This window comes from Phocoena phocoena, chromosome 5 (genome assembly GCF_963924675.1).
Source record: "Phocoena phocoena chromosome 5, mPhoPho1.1, whole genome shotgun sequence".
Taxonomy (NCBI): Eukaryota; Metazoa; Chordata; class Mammalia; order Artiodactyla; family Phocoenidae; genus Phocoena; species Phocoena phocoena.
In genome coordinates this window covers 90,127,788-90,144,642 of record NC_089223.1, presented here as the reverse complement: position 1 = coordinate 90,144,642, position 16,855 = coordinate 90,127,788, and the positions used below count along the sequence as shown (strand labels likewise).

At 37.0% G+C, this 16,855-nt stretch overlaps 1 protein-coding gene and 1 pseudogene across 1 annotated transcript in view; one reads left to right on the top strand and one right to left on the bottom strand.

Annotated features, from left to right (window-relative positions):
* Positions 1-16,855, bottom strand: part of ADGRA3 (adhesion G protein-coupled receptor A3) — a 115,712-nt gene that overhangs the window by 56,615 nt on the left and 42,242 nt on the right. The window contains exons 3-7 of the mRNA XM_065877605.1: positions 15,156-15,227; positions 11,017-11,088; positions 4,137-4,208; positions 1,985-2,145; positions 135-348 (exon numbers count right to left, since the gene is read on the bottom strand). Coding sequence (XP_065733677.1) covers positions 135-348; positions 1,985-2,145; positions 4,137-4,208; positions 11,017-11,088; positions 15,156-15,227 — 591 coding nt within the window. The remainder of the gene's footprint in view (positions 1-134; positions 349-1,984; positions 2,146-4,136; positions 4,209-11,016; positions 11,089-15,155; positions 15,228-16,855) is intronic.
* LOC136123638 (large ribosomal subunit protein eL33 pseudogene) lies at positions 8,803-9,128 on the top strand (annotated as a pseudogene).

Genomic DNA, 16,855 nt, shown 5'->3' with positions numbered 1-16,855 from the left:
TCAGGAAAAGAAATGTCAGAAGTTTTCTTTTCTAAATGCAAGAAGGCAACATATTCATTCAAATTCTAACTGAACAGTACAATTCTGAAATGATAAAATCCACAGAGACAATTTCTCATCTAAAAAAAGTTTACCTTGCAATCAATGAGCAGTTGTGAATCATGTTCTTTTCAACAAAGATACCTTGGGATTCATCAGTTTCCACTATTCGCCCATCCTGATACCATAACACTTGCATGTCTTGATCAATATATGAAGCCATGCATTGGAAAGGAAGGCTGTCTCCTTCAAACACAACTTGACGATGAGATGGAGTCATGTAGAAAGATGGTAATTCAAGGGGAGGATCTAGAGACAGTAAAATAAAGACTCAGTTAACAAATACAATACTATATTCACACTCCAAAGTTTAAAATTATAGAAATTCTAATTGAAATTTTAAAAATGGAAAAACAAATTCATCAGTAATCAGCATTCTAATGTTAGTATCAACAAAGCTATAACTGAATTAAGAGGGTCCAAGATGAAAACACCGTTAAGTAAAATTTAAATGAAACCATTTCATATCAACTTTTACAAAGCTGATATATTTCCTTCCAGTAAGAAAAATAAAAGAAATTTTAACTACATATGCAAAAATGTACACAAATCTCTTGGCTCATTAAAAGCCTTTAAAATATTTAGTCCCTTTGTCTAACGTAATTATTCTACTTTTAGTAGTATTCTATCCTAAATAGCTAATATGTAAAGATGTACACAAGGAAATTAATCCTTTTAATGTTTATAGAGTGAGAAATTATTAACCTAAATCTGCAGTAATAAGGAAATTGCTATGGCTACATCTCTGCAAAGAAAAAATAAAAGTTATGGCCACATCTACATAATGGATTGGTATGCATCTCTTATATGATGAGGAAACAAGTTTACACCATTTCCAGTTACAAAAGGTTACAAAATAACATTAGAGTATGATATTTTGGACAAAACATAATAAAAAGGTATAGAAGATGATACACCAAGGTATCCTTGACATTAGCTACCTATGAGTGATAAGAATTAAGTATGGGCTTTGTTTTTTTCTTCTTTTAGTTTTTCATTTTTCCCCCAGCTTTATGGAGGTATAACTGACAAAACTGTAAGTTATTTAAAGTGTACGCCAAGGTAATTTGATATATGTACACATTATTTCTTTTCATAAATCTTTAATCCAATGAGCATATTTTACATGTGAAACAATAATGATAATAAAAATAAATGGAAAAAACGGATACAGTTGTCTATTTTCAAACACAAAGACTAAACTAGAACCTACCTCTATCATTTTAAGGACTGCTTTTGGTTTTCTGTTTTTTGTTTTTCATTTAGCACATGGTAAATGTGTTATTTCCCTCAAGCCTTCAGATATTCTTAAAATTCATGATTTTCAATAGCTGCATACTATTTCACTGAATTGATGTGCCATAATTAAACCAATGCCCTAGTTTTGAGAATTTAGGATATGTTCACAAAGTCTGAAGATTTACACACACGGCTGATGATTTCTTAAGAATTAACCCCTACATGCAGAATTACTATATGAAGTTGTATCAATTCTTTAAGAACACCAATACCTATTGCCAAACTATCCTTCAAAAAGGCTGTATCAATTCACGCCCCACCAACAAAAAGTGTGATTGTATCCTGAGATTTTATTACTATCAACAAATTCCCGATTTGCTGTTAGAAAATCTGAAGATCTATACTATTTATTGAAACTGGATTTCATAAAGAAAGCTGTTCAGAACCTAAGAACTTTAAACACCAATTGAAAAAATGTTTTTTAATCCAGCTGACTTAATTGTCAGCAAAAACTAAATATTATCAAATCCATGAAGACTGACAGTTGTAATCAGTCCCAATGTGTAAACAGAACTCTGCAGTTTGTCAGGAAAAACAAGAGAGCAAGTAAAATACAGTTAACCCTTTCTCAGCTTGTCTTCCTTACCGCATGTCAACAACTCCTGCTTCACGCCTGTGACTGGCTGGGCCTGAAGAGACTTAGGATAAACACACCGTGTGTCCCGTACCGTGATGTTTCTCTCCTTCACCCAGCGATGCATCCACAGTATGTTACAATCACACAGCAGATACTCAGTCTGAAATTCTCTGTAGCATACAAAATGCAATGTAGAGGTTACAGTGAATGAATTAAATCGCATTTTTGCTTTATGTTGGCTTTACCCTTTGGGTGGCAAGCACATTCCTGCTCACTCTTACCATGCTACGGCACATACTGTACCATCAGGAGACTGGTTATGGTCTCCTTTCCCTTGAGATGACGCCAAATGCCTGACCCCAGCTCCCTTCCCCACTGATTCGGGCAGTGACTCCAGTTTCAATCAACGTTGGTACGTGAACAAAATCTATTCCTCATCTACGTAACAAACTCCTGAAGCCCAGGGTACGGGAATACCACATCCCCATCCTTTGTGTCTATCAAACTGTTACCCTTTCATCAAGTCTGTGGCACAAATACTGGATCTTGAAGCCTTCCCCAATTTTTCCAGCATCACTGCCATGTTCTTGGCTTAAATACCTGCAAACTCTGTTAGTTCTGGCAACATACAGCAATATATGACTGTTTCACATGGTTATATCCTGTTTATCTGACTAGGATGACTGGCTGACTTCTAATTCCTAAGCACCAACTTCTGGTCAGTTTCCAGCACGATCAGTTATAAACACCGGCAATTTTGCCCAATTTTTGGATGAAAATGCTTCCTACATTGCTGCTATCCAGGGTCTCAAAAGCCAGATTATTTTTACAGCCTTTATTTCCTAAACTTCACAGAAATGGCTGACATGAGCCCACTAAAAGGAGATGTTTGCACTAAAAAGCAGTTTTCTGGATAAGAACCATAGCAGTACCAAAAAGACCAGATAGAGTTTGATGCCGTGTGATTCTAGAAGTACATACATATGTCTGCCATGGGGAGAAGCACCGTGAGCGCCTAACCTATCAGCTACATCCCAATGAAAACTGCTAAATGAGATTGAAATGATAAATTTAGAAAACGAAAGATGAGGAGGAGGGAAGGGAAAAAAGGGAAGAAGTCAGCATACATCAAACAGAGACATCTGGCAGGGAAGACATTTTTCACTGGAAAAAGAGACTCAAGCCCATATGTTGTTATATACCATAAAAATGTAAAAAACATTATATTTAACTGTAATTTCAACAGAAATCATTATAACTTATACTTTGAAATATATTAAGGTTTATCTGAAAATACAGTTAGCTTCAAAAGTAACTCCTATACAATCTCGCACTTAATAAAACTGTATTTTGGGGGGAAAAAAATCAGCCAGTTCTAAAGCTACAGAGAATTATGTAAATATGACCTTACGCTGACTTCATAAAGCAGGCATTCTATGTAAGCATGCCTAGAAATGTCAGTAATAAGTTGTGAATTCAGTTTGGGGGATGGAGTTACAGGATAAAATTAAATCGCTAAAGCATAACATAGTCTTAACCATAAATTCTTTTTTTTTTTTTTTTTTTTTTTTTTTGCGGTACGTGGGCCTCTCACTGTTGTGGCTTTTTTTTTTTTTGCGGTACGCGGGCCTCTCACTGTTGTGGCCTCTCCTGTTGCGGAGCACAGGCTCCAGATGCACAGGCTCATCGGCCATAGCTCACGGGCCCAGCCGCTCTGCGGCATGTGGGATCTTCCCGGACCGGGGCATGAACCTGTGTTCCCTGCATCGGCAGGCAGACTCTCAACCACTTCGCCACCAGGGAAGCCCTATAAATTCTTCATAGGGAGGGAGGCATATTTTATACTTTGGGAATTTAATTAGCTGAACAAAATATTTTCTGATTTGGAAATACAAAGAGAAAAAATTACCAATTTATTTACTTTAAATACAAATTAGAGAGATAGAGTAGTATTCTAAGGAGAAAATGGTTTGTCCCAGCCTGAAACACATTATTAAGGTTTATGGTATGTTTTTCAATGTGAATGCAAGTTCTCAAGTGAGATTCTAATTATTGCAAAATCACAAGCTTTTCCTATGAAGTCTCTTAAGCCATATAATAACTTTTTAATTTTAAAACACTAAAATATATTTACTAAAACAGGAGAAAAATTCTTACTTACAAAGATCGTAAAGAGCCAAGATAATCAAAAGTTCCTTGAGATAATGATGAAAACAAATTCCCTGAAAGGTTCCTGGAAAAAAGGAAATAATTACACTTTAAGAAATGCTAACAATTATATACCATTTTATCTATTTTATATTTCCTAAAATGTCCTATCATTAACTACTGTTATAAAGAATTTATGAAAGTTGTTTTAAATCTCATGAAGAGAAACATCTAGTAAATATTTTCTCCAAAGTTGAAGAAGAAAATTGTTCTTACCCTTATATAAGGCAGTAAACAAAATTATTTAAAATTACTGCTGGATAAGGATTTTTCTGTCAAATATCATGTGAACCTCAAAGCTGACGTCCTGAACTAGATCTTCAGTCATACTCTCATTGAAACAAGAATTATTCTTCATGTGTTCACTCAGTATCACATAAGAAAGCAAAAATTTAAAAAAACATGGAAAAGGAGGGTCTGAAGGGCCAGCAACAGCTGACAGTAACCCAGTAAAATACATTGGCAGAGTGAAATGAGTCCAGGGTTTAAGACGAAAGACTTGGGATAGAATTCCGTGTTGGCTTTGGGCAAATTACTTAACCTCTCTCGTTTCCCCCTGTATCATGGCTTTAATACCTAAACACTTGCAGAGTTTTGTATGAATTGAAGAACAACTTATGCTGCAATATGAGTAGTTTGTTACACCCATCATGCTTTGACCAAATCATTTTTTGTGATTTCTTCCATGCTTGACTATAAGCTCCAGGAGAGGAAGGAGTTGTGTGTCTTATTTACTGGGGTACCTCTGTCAGCTAGTAACAAACTGGGGTATATAGTAGGTGCTCAATTGTGGTGGCTGACTGTTCAGACCCCACCTTTAGGAGGCACTAATAAGGACTCTGGGAAAATGGCAGCATGGTCCAACCATCACAAGATCTTTTCTGTGCCTATTGTAGTAACAAGAATGATAAAATTTTGGGACTCCCCTTGTGGCACAGTGGTTAAGAATCCACCTGCCAGTGCAGGGGACACGGGTTCGAGCCCTGGTCCAGGAATATCCCACATGCCACAGAGCAACTACACCCGGGCACCACAACTACTGAGCCTGTGCTCTAGAGCCCGTGAGCCACAACTACTGAGCCCTCGTGCCACAGCACACCTAGAGCCCGGGCTCTGTAAAAGAGAAGCCACTGCAATGAGAAGCCTGCGCACCACAACGAAGAGTAGCCCCTGCTCGCCGAGTAGCCCCTGCTCGCTGCAACTAGAGAAAGCCCGCATGCGACAACGAAGACCCAATGCAGCCAAAAATAAATTTTAAAAAAGAATTAAAAAAAAAAAGAATGATAATATTTGGACCTAGAGTTCTCAAGGAAGAAGTCCTGAGACCTGCAAGGAGGCCTGCCTCTCCTCCAGAGTCTGAGTTTCATCCTTCAAGTGTGAAAGAAAGTGACAATTGGGTAGATGGATTCTCCAGTGAGGAGAGGAAAGAGAATTGATGGGGGAGAGGTCAGCTGTTACCATGACACCTGCAGCAATGTATTCCTGGATGGGAAGACTTAATATTATACAAACACCAATCCCTCACAAATTAATATACTGATATAATGGATTTCAGTAAGAACATCACTGGATTCATTTTTATTGCCTTAGGATTTTTTTGATAGAAAAAAGGCTGGATAAAATCATTTTGATCTTCATAAAAGAATTGCCTAGGAACTTAAAAAACAAAAAGAATACTTGCAAATCAAAAGAACCATGAAAGCGATGCCCTTTTCTTTTTTGGCCTATCAGAGTGAATACTGAATGTGGTTTTCGAAAAGGGTACAGCTGATGGAGTGTAGATCACTGTAACATTTTAAGAAAGTAACCTAGATACAATTAAAATGAACAACTATACTTTTATGAAGGTACCCTATGTGAAATTATATGACTTCTGGGATTTACTTTAAAATGTACGCAGGAAGACAAGAGATGTGAGGTGTAACTAAAACAAGACTGGCTATGAGTTACTAAGTGTTGAAACTAATTGATGGGTCCATGGAGGTTCCTTATACAATTACCTGTAATATTTTTTTCGATGTTTTGAAAGAGTCCATAGTAGTAAGTTGGAAATAAAAATACATTCTACAAATATAGGATTTAAGTATAAACAAAATAACTGCAGCTTACAGGGACCATTAGATTCTAATTACTACATAACTTTATTCTAATTATTAGGTATTATAAATTTTTTTTTCCTTGGAAATCACAGAGGAGGCAATCACATTGGAGACAGACATGCCATCCTCTCAGTAAGTACCAACACAAACCAATTTTTCCTCCAGTGTTGGAACAGACTGCTATTTGTTTGGCTGGACACCTATGAAGTAATTGGCTTCGGCTGGTGGCCATAAAAACCTACACATACTTTAAAACATTAAAATCCCATTCCAACCCTGAGGTGCTTACACCAAAAGAAGCATAAGGAAACTGAGAATGACAACGTTCACAGCGAAGACACCGCTCTTGTGTCCTAATGTAGTTTACTGAATGGGGTGGTAGGTGAATTATCCACCTACTCCCACTCATGTTGTTTCTTACTCTGTCAATCTTTCTTTACTTACTTTTTGCTACACAGATATATTTGTATTCCTGTAAGTTAAGTGTGTATGATGCAGCATCTGTGTATATACAGGAATGTTTACCAGGGCAGATTTGTTAAAGGAGGAAGAAAGGAATCTTAGTATTCCTAAGATAGTATCTACATGAACAGAGGAATAATTGACTAAATTATGATCTGTTCTATACTTGGAATGTTCTATAGCTATTCACATGAACTAAATCAATATGTTCTATAGCTATTCACATGAACTAAATCAATATGTATTCTCCTGAAAAGATATTAAGAATACATCAGTAAAAAATTTTTTAAGTAAAATGTTGAGTAGAGCACATTTTTAAAGCCCTATGTGAAAGCCTATACATTTCACATGTATCGGGGGGGGAACGATAGAAAAATCTGAGAATATATACACCAGTTAGTACATGCTATCTCAGAAGGGTGTGTCTGAAGTGATGAAGGGGAGATTTAACTTTTGCTTCATATCTCTCTATATGGTTTATTACTTAACAGCACCAATAATTTTTAATTGTAAAAAGGAAGTTCTTATAAATATCACTCACCTATTATTTCTGATAGAAAAATATTAAAGGTATAATTTTCTTAGGGGAAAATAGGTTTTAAACTGATCAAAATTCATAAAGAAAAAAAAGGAAATCTTTGCTTTTTTTGATCTCCTGACAATTTCTCTGTAAATTAACTTCCTAAGTGAAGGACAGACACTTCACTGAAGTCCATTATTGGGTCCCATCTTTGTCTGTCAGTTACTCCTAGGGTTACAATGGGAATCTCTGGGAGGATGGTTTCACTTCCCAGAATTTCCCCATCAATAAAGGCAGAGATCAATACATAGAATTAATCAATTTTATCCACCACACCCCAGTCCACTGAATCCTCTGACGTATTTTTTTTAAAAAGCCATTTTTGAATTTTTACACTGAATCGCCAAAGCCAAGATGTTTCGATATGATAAGAAGTATGGGTGAGAATGCAACAGGGTGTCTGCCAAGGTTTCCAGCTCCTTTGGCTAAAAGGCCAAGTCAGTCCAAGATCCCAAGTTTCAGGGTAACCCAGAAAGTTCAGCTGAAGAGGTAGCTGAGGAAACAGCTAGAACAGTGATCCACTCTAGACTGATTTCTTTTGTACACTTAATCTTTGGGGTGGGAAATAATAATTAGGGAGCTTCTCTGATTCCTAACCTAAAAAATGTACTACATGAGGTGGATGGACCTAGAGTCTGTCATACAGAGTGAAATAAGTGAGAAAGAGAAAAACAAATACTGTATGCTAACACATACATATGGAATCTAAAAAAAAAAAAAAAGAGGTCATGAAGAACCTAGGGGCAAGACAGGAATAGAGACACAGACATAGAGAATGGACTTGAGGACATGGGGGCGGGTAAGGGTAAGTTGGGACAAAGTAAGAGAGTGGCATTGACATATATACACTACCAAATGTAAAACAGATAGCTAGTGGGAAGCAGCCGCATAGCACAGGGAGATCAGCTCGGTGCTTTGTGACCACCTAGAGGGGTGAGATAGGGAGGGTGGGAGGGAGGGACATGCAAGAGGGAAGAGATATGGGGATATATGTGTAGGTATAACTGATTCACTTTGTTATAAAGCAGAAACTAACACACCATTGTAAAGCAATTATACTCCAATAAAGATGTTAAAAAAAATGTACTACATGTCCCTTAACTAATCAGATTCTCTTTTCCACCTGTTAGACTGAGAAAATGCTATTCTCCATGCCTGAAATACAAATTGTTATCAGCCTTCACAACCGGCATACAGCCTGGCTTAGAGAGCAGCCCACACAGAACACCCATTCAAAGTTTCCTGATCCACAGCTCTAGAACTATGTCAACCCAAATTATCACTGCAATGCATTCTTCAATATTAAGAAGCTACCTCAATTGCCAATTTTTCTTAGAACAGTATTTAAAGGATATGTCAGGTATAGTTCTATATATGCCATATTGTTGCATTTAAAAGAGCCACCATCACCCTTTCTATTTCAGCCTTCTTGGACCCTGTGGAGGCCTGCTGAGAACAGGACTTCTAACAGGACAAATATGTCTGGAAGGCTGTGGTCCAAGGCCATTTTTCTTGGCTATAAGCAGGATCTACGGAACCAGAGGGAGCAAACGGCTCTCCTGAAAACTGAAGGTGTATATGCTCAAGATGAAACAATTCCATCTAGGCAGGAGATGTGCGCAAAACAAAGAACAACACAGTAACTCCTGGTGGAAAACCTAACAAAACCAGAGTAATCTGGGAAAAGATAACTTATGCTTATGGAAACAGTGGCATCATGGTTCATTCTAAATTCCAAAGCAACCTCCTTGCTAAGGCCATTGGACAGAGAATCCGTGTGACACTATACCCTTCATGGATTTAAACTTAATTAAAAGTAAATATATAAAACTGTGGACTTGTTTTCTTAAAAAAAAGAGCCACCATCATCTATTATTACATGGGCTACAAAATCATCTCAATCAATCTCAAAGTAGGAAACGTGGTAGTGCTATTTCTGTTTTAATGATTAACCTGGATATATGTCCACTGTGTTCCATGACCTGTAAATTCTCACAAGTATCAGAGAATTGGTAAAAATGTAAGAGACAATCCAAGCTCTAAAACTTCCAAAAATGTTGGCTTTTAAGGCAGGAGGCAAATAATAATAATAATAGTAAGCATATAGTAACTTGCCTTAATGTAAGCACTGTCCCACACAGCTCTTTTGCCTAAAGAACATTTGCTGATGGGTCAAAAATCCCTAGACCAAAGCTACATATCCATCTGAAACTAAAGTCAAGAAAACGGTCAAAAAACTTCAGACTCCCTTTTTCATTATTGGATTCATAGCTACCCAAAAGTATAACAAATTTTCTCCATAAACGCCTCAATTTGCCAATTCTTATACATTCCTTAAAACCCAAAAACAAAACTCTCGAGATAATGAAAGCACTGAAATGAAATTGTTTGTAATCCAGTTACAAAAAGGGAAACCGTAATTGATTTAATTAATTTCTCTCTATGAGTAAAGCTGTACACCAAATCAATCTTTTGTTTAAAAACATAAACTTGGCCAACTATCTTTCCTCCAGAATTAAAGGGCACACTGAAAAATACAAATTTGGTGACTAAGAAGCAGGAGTAACTTTATTCTGTTCTGGCAGGCGATTTGGAGACCCCTCCCTTACTGTACAGATGAAATGATCTCACTACTTAAGCCGCTATAGCTTTTTCAAAGTTAACTTGAACGAAACAGAAGAAACATTCTAAAAAGCTACAAAGAGAAAGAACCAGGCATAGGTGATCTCAATACTAGAACTTCTACCCCTAAATCCTGCATTTCACCCTGCACCCTATTTCTAGATTGCTCTTCTCTAAATCATGATTTTATGCCATTTTCCCACATCAATGTCTTTCAGTGGCTTCCTAGGGTTGAATGAGTTCTAAGCTTCAGTCTGCTTTTCATATGGTCTTGTATAAAGCTCTATTATAGATAACTGAACTTAATTCTAGTTACTCTCAGAGTCCATTTTAAAAATAAAATTAAAATATATTTGATGGCATATACAAAGTTCTGCACTTATATTAGATACAAATTATAAGATATAGGTATAGATAATTCAAATGCTAATTAATTCTTATAATAACTTTGAGGTATTATTAATCTTTATTTATTAATTAAGTAAACTTACTTTACTTACTTACTTTATTAATCTACTTTTTCATTTGAAAAAGAGAAAAGCTAAACAACTCACCTATAATCACAAGGTCAGAGGTGTGATTCAGATGGTCATTTTACTCATAAGTCCAACGGCCTTCACCTTGACAAACTGGCCTCACTCTTATTTCTACCTCCTTTTATCATTTGCTTGACTTCTTTTCCTTTCTAATGATCTGGACCATCAGCTCAAGTTTCATCTCTTCCAAGAAATTTTCCCAAAGTGGCAAAGCTTTGATCACGTCTCTCAATGTGGACATGTTCCCTGGGGTATACATCGTGTGTGTGTGTGTGTGTGTGTGTGTGTGTGTGTGTGTGTGTGTGCATGTGTGCGTGTGGTGTGTGTGTGTGTGTTTGGGATGGAGGATATAATGCATTGTTATGTTCTGATGACATTATATCTCCATGATTAAATTTCCAGCTCCTTATATCCTACCACTTCTGTAACCTCTACAGTTGTTATTTTAATATTAAACATATAGGTGGTCATAAAAATTTGGGTACTGGTTCAAATGCTTCCTTGTATTATAATACGAAAGAAAGAGGTACTTACAGCCTAACCAGATTGGTGAGTCCTCGGAATATGTCTGCATTCAGACACCCTATTCGATTGTTTGTCAGATCCCTAGAGAGAAAGGGAAAAAGTGTCTTCAATTAGTTCTCTTGGTTAATGAAGGTTTCATACATTCAATATTCAAGAATGGCACCCAGGTATCACACAAGTCCTATCTTTTAAGCATCTCTGAAATATTCACCTATCTCAGGTGCAGCACTGAGAGAAGAAATAATCCTTGCTTTCACTTACTTCTGGCACATACAGGCTAAACACTGTTTAATTACAGTGCCCTTGATATTTCAAGCATTTACTCCTGTCAAATGACTCAAGATAAAACCGAAGTAGTAAAAATGAGACTCCATCTTACTGTCTGTGATGATCTACACAGCTAATCATGCTAGGTTAAGTTAGGGAACAGAGCCTGATCTCAGGCAACATCCAACGGACAATGGGTAAAAGGGCAAATTACCAAAATGCCGAAACTTTAACTTCCTCAAGAACATCTGAAACTTAATGCTTTCTAATTTCATTCCTTAAATACTCAGAAGTTTTGACTGTAATGAAAAAAAACAACTGAGTTAGCTTTTATTTTACAGATCTGTCATTTATGCTCCAAGTCAAATTACTTTATAACTATATCTAGGTAACTAACGGCCCATTTTTTCCAGTCACTCCTAACTTCTTACAGTTCCTATCAAATGTTATTTTCTATCCATTTTTTTCTTCTCCTCAAGCCATGAAACTTTTTTCCTTTTAACTGTGTGATAATTTTAGTAAGTATTTTGTTCTATCTTTCTACACTATTTTTCTTCACACCAAGCACAGTGAATACAATTTTACATTTCAATCAGATTACATTTTAATTGGGAGGTAACTGACAATTTCTTCAAATGAGACAGCATGGCTTGCAACATTTTCCATCAGTGGATTTAGTATGAAAGCCCTAAAACAATTAATCTTAACTTTTCTCGGTTGTTAGATTTGAAATTATTGATCATTCTGAATTTCAATAAAAGAACTAAAACAAACTTTCTAAACCAAATTTTAAAAATATTTTTATCATATTTTCTTCAATGCCCATATTATTCTCTGTAATAGAAAAGCATATATTCTTTGAATTTCACTCTGAGTTACTCTTTAGAGACTTATACCACCCATTTCTAAATTAAAACTGATTCTAAATTGTATACCTAGTAATGGGGAAAAAAATGTATTAGTCCGAGAGAAATTACAAAGACTTTGCATTTGAATCCGGTACCTACTCATTAACTTTTTCCTCTAGCTATTTCAAAAGCTACTTTAGGTAATCCTGGTTTCCAAAAATTTCATAGCACTGCCTTCCCTTTCTTATGGAAACTTTTGATTAAAAAAAAAAAATCTTAAGCAATGAAAGTCTTTATCTGCATTTGCTGTGCTCCAGCTCCTCAGAATATTAACGCTAAATATTTTTAATCGTGTGGGACTTTTTTAAAATTCCAGCTGATTTTCCTCTATTTCTGGGCTTTACTGTTTAAGAAAATTAGGCATCATCTTGTGAAGTGTTGCTTAAACTAACATTTCTGTGCTCTATTCATTATCCTGTCTCAATTCTGAGCTTTAAATGGTGTAACTACCACTGACTCTTTGGGAAACAATTTCATTACAGCTATACCTATTTAAAATGGAATTTATGTATTGGTAATGGGTTTTCATTTGAATTGAGAATCAGCTTGAATTTGTTGATAAAGCAAAGGAGAAACTGAACGGGTCTAGGTTTTACCTACTTCTGGTAGTTTATTCTTCAGAAAGCCACTTAATCTTCCTGATCCAAATTATCTATAAAATAAAGGCAAAGGCATGGGACACTTACAAAAGTACTTTACATGTGGCTGCCGAGTGAGATGCACAATTGAAATGAATGAATGATTGAAGGCCTCATAAGAAAAACTGCCTATAATCTAGAAGCAACTAGCAGAATATCTTTATATCTCATTGAGTTTACGTATAGGACTCTCTCAGCTTACAAGCTGATACCATAAGTTCAATTACAAGTTAGCTGTTTGGAATTAAGAATGAATTTTCTAGTGGGAAGAACATTATAAATGACAATTACCTCCCTAGGCAAGAACACAAGAGACTACTTAATGTGTAATGCAATGAAAAAATGCTAAGGCAACATCTGGGACAATAATAGTAATTAAGTGCTACTGAACAAGAATTATATTTATTTTGGATAGTAGTACTTGAAAAATTATTTACTGAAGGATAAAGAACTGGATGGAGAACCTAAGATATTCTATAGTATCCTTGAAACATCCTGATGAACCTGCTTTTTATTAACAGTCAAGTTTCATCCAATCTCTACCTTGACATGGAGATATTATCAGTATTAATCTCCCTATTACCAGAAAACAGAACACAGTGGTGTGGATCACAGGAGAGAATGAGTGGACTTGTCTGGCCATATGATGCCACACTCCTTCCTCCTTTTGGAAAAACAAGTTGGAAGGAAAATATTCTAGAAGTTCTCTAACTTCAGCATCAAAATCACTAGGAGGGACTGTGGAAACAAAGGTGGTTTAGCCTCAGCCCCAGAGTTTGATAGGGTACATCTAGCACCTACACTCCTGTTCCCCACATGAGGACTCACATTCCATCCAAACATGATGTCAGTATGCCCCAGTAAGAAACAAGAAAATGACTCACTGTTATACATCAAGCTCAGTTAGCTGCTACCCCTCCACTCCCGAATGCCTGTTTCTGGAGATGCACGTAGCCTACCGATGGCCGTGTTCCATGCCCCCTGCCTGTGTCAGTATGGCTGAGTCCTAACAGCTTCAAATTCTCTTAGCAGCTGAACTCCAGCTACTGCTCCATCTCTCCGGAAGTATATTCCAATTCCATATTCAGGTTCTTGGTTGGTATATAACGATTCCACTGAACTGCAAACCTTCCAAGCAGTTCCTGAGTTCCCTTTGTATCTCTAGAGCCTGGCTCACTACTGGGCACACAGGATAGAATCAATGAATTTTTTTGTAACTGAATTGATGCTGATCTCTGTCTTCCCACTTCGATTACATTGCTATACCTGGTTGATACATTACTTTTACTGAACTCTAAACCCAGCTTGATCCACTGCAACTCTGACGCCACAAATCTCATCACATCAACTCCACAATGAAAAAGTTCTGCCAGTCCCTACTGTCTAACAAATAGATTCAAAATTCTTCAACGTGGCAGGAGAGCATCAAAAGCCTAGTTCCCCCCTGGTCAGCTTATCTCCCAACGTTTTTTCCCCCTTTCTACTTGAAGCTCTGGCCAAAGGACACGTTCTTTCACACCTATGTCCGCTCTGCTTAGGATGCTCGTTCTGTTATTCTTCAATATGTATTCACCCCTCAGGGGCAAGGTCAAATCTAACAGCTGGCCGCTCTCAAGGCAGGTCATTCCCCTCTAAGGTGGTCCCCCTCCTTTCCCTGGCAGATTACTATCATTATTATTTAGGATGTATTTGCATTATCTATTTGCCCCCAAGAGTCTGTGAGCTCTTCCAGAGAAGTCAGAGCGTAAGTAAGTAGCCCGCACTTCATAAATGCATTTAGAAGGAATAAAGGGTGGTGGGACAGTCCACATGGCTTGAGCACAGGGTGACCTCTCAAATATGAGCATGTTCACACAGCAACCGTGACATGAGCACAGTAAGGGGAGCAGGGGTGTTTAGCTTCAGAAATAATAAAGACTGGTCTTTAGGTTTTGAAATGATAATACATAGAGAAAATATATGGAAAAATGGCAAAATTTTAAATCATTAATAGAAAGGGGCCTCAACTTTTAGGGCATTTACAAGAGACTGCTTAAACGTATTCATAACCTGAAAATCATCTACAGATTATGGCAGCTGGCAAAGCCAACCATCATGATTTCACTACCGTAAAAGGGATGCAACCATCTATCACCAAACAAATCATATTACTGTAAAAAATAAACTGCCTTCTAAGCTACTTACATTAAACACTCTGTTTCTCTATCTAGGACCTGGCTAGATGAACTTCTAAAAATTATTAAAAAGCCACTTTTTTATTGTGTTAAAGTTTAAAGTAGGTTAACAGCTACTTATAACGGTTCAAACTCATAAAGTCAGCAATTCAAACACTTACAATCGTTTTAGCGATGACAGTCCCCAAAAGGCACCTGGATCTATACTACTAATAAGATTGTTTCGGAGGTCCCTGTTAGAAATAAAATAAAAGTTATTTATATCTTGACACGGTAAGAAATGTTTAGGCACACTGCACCTATCTGCTCTACGGAAAACAACAATAACAATCATAATAACGGGAGGAAACTGAAGCCGAAAAGGTTAAGCCAAAGTCATCCCAGCAGCAGAGCCAGAATTCAAAATCAAGAAATCTGGCTCTGAAGCCATTTGTTTTGGTCAATATAAGAATAAAGGTATATGTCCAAAAGATATGTGTCTTAATATTATTCCAATTCAAAGTTATGACTAAACTACAATCTTACACATTATTTCTACAATCTCTTCCTTAGTATGCTACACTTCAGTTATCAAAATAAATCAGACTATATTTGTCACAAGCATAATTAAATTTCTTAAACCATTTTCAAAAATATACACTCTAAAATTCATGTCATTTACTTATCCATATTTTTTCCTCCCCAGGCTTCTACGGCTAGGTTCTCTATAAAACAATATGTTAATTCACAAAATACAGCTCAAAGCAATGATCCACCAGCTCCCTATACCGTGGCATCTGACAGCAGTCACAACTGACAGTAGTCCCCTGCTTATCCATGGGGGATACATTCCAAGACCCCTAGTGGATGCCTCAAACTGAAAATAGTACCAAACCCTACATATACTATGTTTTTTCCCCTATACATACCTATGGTAAAGTTTAATTTATAAATTAGGCACAGTAAGAGATCAACAATTAAATAGAACAATTATAACAATATATTGTAATAAAAGTTATATAAAATTGGTCTCTCTCTCAATGTATCTTATTATATAAATGTATTGTCTTTTCCATCTTAACTAAGGGTTTAACACACACTGTGGCCATAACTTTTGCCAAGTGAGGTATGACAACAAAACTAGTACAAATTTTCTTCCTTTTTCAAAATTTCACAGAGATAAGATTCATTCTTACCATGAATCTAATCAACCTCAGCATACAATTTTTTTCCTCTCCTTATTAAAGTCAAGAACTTTCACCTTCCACCTAAGGTGCTTCACTTAAAGGAAGCACCTTACAGCTTCTCTTTAGCACATCCAAACTGCCAGCATCAGTATTCTCATGCTTTGGGGACGCTATTAAGTAAACCAAGGGTGACTTGAACACAAGCACTGTGAAACCTCAACAGTGGATCTGATACCCGGGACAGCTACTAAGTGACTCATGGGCAGGATATGCCGGACAAAGGGTTGATTCACATCCTGGGTGAGATGGCACAAGATTTCATCACGCTACTCGGAAGAGTGTGTAATTTAAAACGTAGGCATTGTTTATTTCTGGAATTTTCTGTTTAATATTCTCTGACTGTGGTTAACCATAGGTAAATGAAACCACGGACAGCAGAGCCTCGGATGGGGTGGGGTGTCTTTTGTATCCCCGTTCTTCTCCAGTGCTCGGCTCTTCCATGCCAGCACACTACCACTGGGGGCACCAGTGAGCGTCACAGCCAGGTCCCTCCTCCAGGGTGGATGTGGACCACCTGCTAAGGCACTGCTGTCCTCTGGGTGCCTGGGCTCTGCTGAGACTCCCCAGCTGCCCCACACAAGTGTCCAGCTAACCTCTGTAGAGAGCTGACCATCAGCCACAGGAGTGCTGAGAAG